Genomic DNA, 3941 nt, shown 5'->3' with positions numbered 1-3941 from the left:
AAGAACAAACTGGGAGGAGGGTAGAGAGAATAGTGCAACAATGAATGAATGGAAACCCAAAATCTCTGTAAATGTTTATGAAAATTAATAAAATATAGAAAAAAAATAAAAAATAAACAAAAGAGGGGGAAATGAGGGAAGCTGACTATCAAATTTAATAACAGTGGACCAAATGCTGTATCAGGAAATGAGAGAAGCTTAATACAAGCCAAAGGTCACCTTGTGGTACTGGGGCGTTCCCTAGGAGTCAACATTGTTTTTAGTTTGTGTCAAAAGAATCCCTCCCTCTTGAGATTAGCATAAAGAGGAATTTGGCCTTATCTGTAAAAGACTTCACCATTATCCTTTGTTTTTGTTTTGTACTTCCTTGTGATTTTACTTTGTTCACTTTCCTTATGATTCTAAATAAATACTCAGAGAAGCATGGCTTGGGGCCTTCAGCCATGGGAACTGTTGGCCCCCTGTTTTTCACACACTCTGTTCTATATCATTCTGGTAGTCTGTCTCATTATTAATAATTATAAAATTATTTCATTCTTTGGGACCCTCAGTCTGCAACAGGCCTCCACAAGAAAAAGACTGATAACACAAAATGGGCAAGAGACATGGGAAGGGTTTTTACAGAGGAAGATATTCAGATGGCAAACAGACACATGAAGAAATGCTCAAAATCAATGGCAATAAGAGAGATAACAATCAAAACGACAATGAGATACTATCTTACCCCAGGAGCAGTGACAAAATTTAGCAGGACAGCAAATAATAAATGTTGGAGAGGATGCAGGATTGTATAATGGTACAACCACTCTGGAAGGCAGTCTGGTGTTTCCTCAAAAAAGGTTTGGTATAGAAATTCCATATGACCCAGCTATTCCATTGCTTGGAACATACCCTGAGAAAATGAGAACTGAGGCACAGAGATTGGTACACCAATGTTCATAGCAGTGTTATTCACCATCACAAGAACATGGAAACAGCCAAACACAATCAAATGGACTGAGAAATTATGGTACAGTCACACAATGAAATACTATGCAGCACGCAGGAGAAATAATTTTAAAAATCACTACCTAACTTGGGAGGGACTGGAGAGTATTGTGCTAAGGGAACTCAGTCCCATAAGGACCACTACTGCAGAAATAGAAAGGTAATTGTACAGTAGCGTCTGATCTGTGTCAGGAACTATTTTAAAGGACAGAGAAAGTGGTAAGTAAAATAAAGCTCCTGTTCTCATGTATCCTTCTTCTCTTAGGAAAAGTTCACCAGTAAGCACCAATCGGTGATTTGTAGTAGCTAGAAAAATTAGGGTAAGATAAACATAAGAGCCAAGACCAGAAGGAAAGAAGGTAATGGAATGAGCCACGGTTATCTACCTCACACAGAAAAACATGAGCAAAGGCCATGCACAAGGCAGAGATCAGCAGGAGAGGAGATCACAGAAAGGACCCGGATTTTACACATTTAACTGAAAAAATCCTGGAGCGATCTGAGCAGAAGTTGACAGGACTTGACTTCTATTTCCAAATAATCACTACAGCTGTTTGGAGAAAACACTGTAAGGAAGAAAACAAAAAGATGATAATGACTTAAAACAAGCGAGAGGAGAGTGCATCCCAAAAATGTGTTCCACAGAAAGTCAGAATTTGCTAATAGATTTCAGATTATATGAGAAACAGGAGTTTCTCAAAACTATTAGCTGGAGCTCCTACAAAAATGGAGTTGCATTTTCTTTCTAGGGTGAAAGGGAGGGGATTTCTTATAGAGCATTTTAAATCTGAGATGCCAACTAGTCACTCAACTCGTGATTTCAAACAGATGGGTGGTATTTACAAGTCTAGGAATCAGGAGAATGTGCTGGATTGAAGAGATTTGTATCTGGGTTTCCACAGTATGAAGACAAGGTATCCTCCCTCAACACTGGCCCAATAAGCAACATCAAAATAGATGGAGAATTGTCAAGAATTTCCTTTACTTGGATCCACAATCAACATCCACGGTAGCAGCTGTAAGAAATCAAATGACAGGCTGTCTTTTTGATGTCAAGGACCTCTTTAAAGTATGAAAGAGCAAGGATGTCAATTTAAAGACTAAAGTGCACCTACCCCAAGCCATAGTATGTTCAATTGCTTCCTATACATCTGAAAGTTGGACAATGAATAAGGAAGACTGAAGAACTGTTGTCTGTGAATTACAACACTGGCAAAGGGTACTGACCATACTCTAGACTGCCAGAAAAACAAACCTGTGTTGGAGGAAGTACAATCAGATGCTTCTTAGAAGTAAGGTCCGTGAAACTTTGTCTCACATACTTTGGGTATGTTGTCAGGGTATGTTTCCTAACTTGGGAAAGGCCATCATGCTGGGCCAAATGAGTGTCAGTGAAAGAGAGGAAGACCCTCAATGAGAAGGACTGACGCAGTAACCACAACAATGGGACTGAGCAGGGCTAAGATTGTAAGGATGGTGAGGGACAGGATGAGATTTCAATCTGTTGTTCACACAATCACTATGCGATTACGCAATTGTAACTAACAACAACAAATCAAGGCTAAAGAAGGCGTCCTAGGAAGGAAGGGTCAAGAAGAGATTCTCCAGTTGATCACTGGCACACATCACATTTAAACGTCAGGAAGAGCAAGGAAAAATACTTTAAAGTAACAACCAGGGAAGAGGGGATAAAATTTAAGAGTATTACACACAGTTCCCAACAATGTATTAAAATTAATGTCTGATCCGCGCATCTAACCAGATATTAATATTTAGACCACAGAATATATAGATCATTCTCAGAAAATGAACATTTCTCTGCCCAGAAATCACTCTGAAATCTTTCCTTCAAACTCACAGTAATAACTCCATTTCTGGAGCATGCACTCTCATTTCTTCACGTATTCAGGTCCTACATGACAGAGACTATGTCAGCGCCTGGGAGAAAATGGCAAATAACTAAACTCCTTTGCACCTCTGACCTTAAATACTTCCTACAGGGGGGAAACAATTAACATGAACAGAATCCAGCCCGATGTTGGCTTCTATCCACTTTGACACCCACATGAGTGGCAGAAGGAGGTCAGAGGGCACCTGGTCCAGGTAGAGCCAGTATCAACAATGGGAGTAAATTCCACTAATAGGTATCACCAATCTACCTTTACACCGCTTCCTTCACAGACTGAAAAAGGGCAGGAAGCATAATCTTAATGGGAGAGTGAGATGAGTTCCTTCCCACTGGAGCAAAGTCTACGTCACCCACTATTTAGAAAGTTGCTCCAGACCCCTATTCCCACCTCTCCGAGGCCTCCAGCACCCAGCCCTAAACCGGCGGAGCCCCAAGTACTACATATCCCAGCAGGCACCACGCGCCCGCAACACGCCGGCGGACGGTCTGCCGCCGCGGGGCCTGCCGGGACATGTAGTCTCCAATGCCCCAAGACGCTAGTCAATACCTGAAATCGATAAAGAAAAGCTTCAGGCCAAAGGAACAGGTAGGCCGGGCTGATAAGGCCGAGTTTGCCAATCAAGGGCACCGCGACGCTAGCGGCGAACCAATACCGCGTGATGGCCGGGATACTCCTGAACCAATCCCCGATATCCGACATCTTCGCTTCTCAGGTCGCCAGGATGCGCACAGACGTCCAACACCCGGTCTCGACCCCCTCACGACGCGGCCGGCTCCGCAAGTGTAGGGCGTCCAGACGGAAGCCGCCGAAGACGCGGAGCAGGAGGCGGAGACCGACGGACGTGGCGCCACCGAATTCGGACGAGCGAGGGAGTGTTCGCAGGTGGCACTTCCTCTTCCCGTGGCGTGAACGACGTGCCCAGAAGTCCCGCCTCTTAAAGGACGGAGGCCGATTTCCCAAGAGGACAGGTTCGGCCATCCGGGCTGGACCAATAGGGGCGGGGCATCGACACAACTGTGTGAAACAGTGGTTGCCAGTAGCAAC

The 3941-nt window shown here is 43.7% G+C and overlaps 1 protein-coding gene across 2 annotated transcripts in view; it reads right to left on the bottom strand.

Annotated features, from left to right (window-relative positions):
- Positions 1-3726, bottom strand: part of DERL1 (derlin 1) — a 32479-nt gene extending 28753 nt beyond the window's left edge. The window contains exon 1 of one of the 2 annotated variants that reach the window (XM_006879314.1): positions 3444-3726. In XM_006879314.1, coding sequence (XP_006879376.1) covers positions 3444-3596 — 153 coding nt within the window. In that variant the 5' untranslated portion in view covers positions 3597-3726. The remainder of the gene's footprint in view (positions 1-3443) is intronic. The other variant, XM_006879315.1, reaches the window with a different exon arrangement.
- Positions 3727-3941: the final 215 nt, after the last annotated feature.

Source organism: Elephantulus edwardii, unplaced genomic scaffold (assembly GCF_000299155.1).
Source record: "Elephantulus edwardii isolate Elephantulus edwardi_28Jun2011 unplaced genomic scaffold, EleEdw1.0 scaffold00003, whole genome shotgun sequence".
NCBI classification, from domain to species: Eukaryota; Metazoa; Chordata; class Mammalia; order Macroscelidea; family Macroscelididae; genus Elephantulus; species Elephantulus edwardii.
This window is presented reverse-complemented; position numbering and strand designations above follow the sequence as displayed.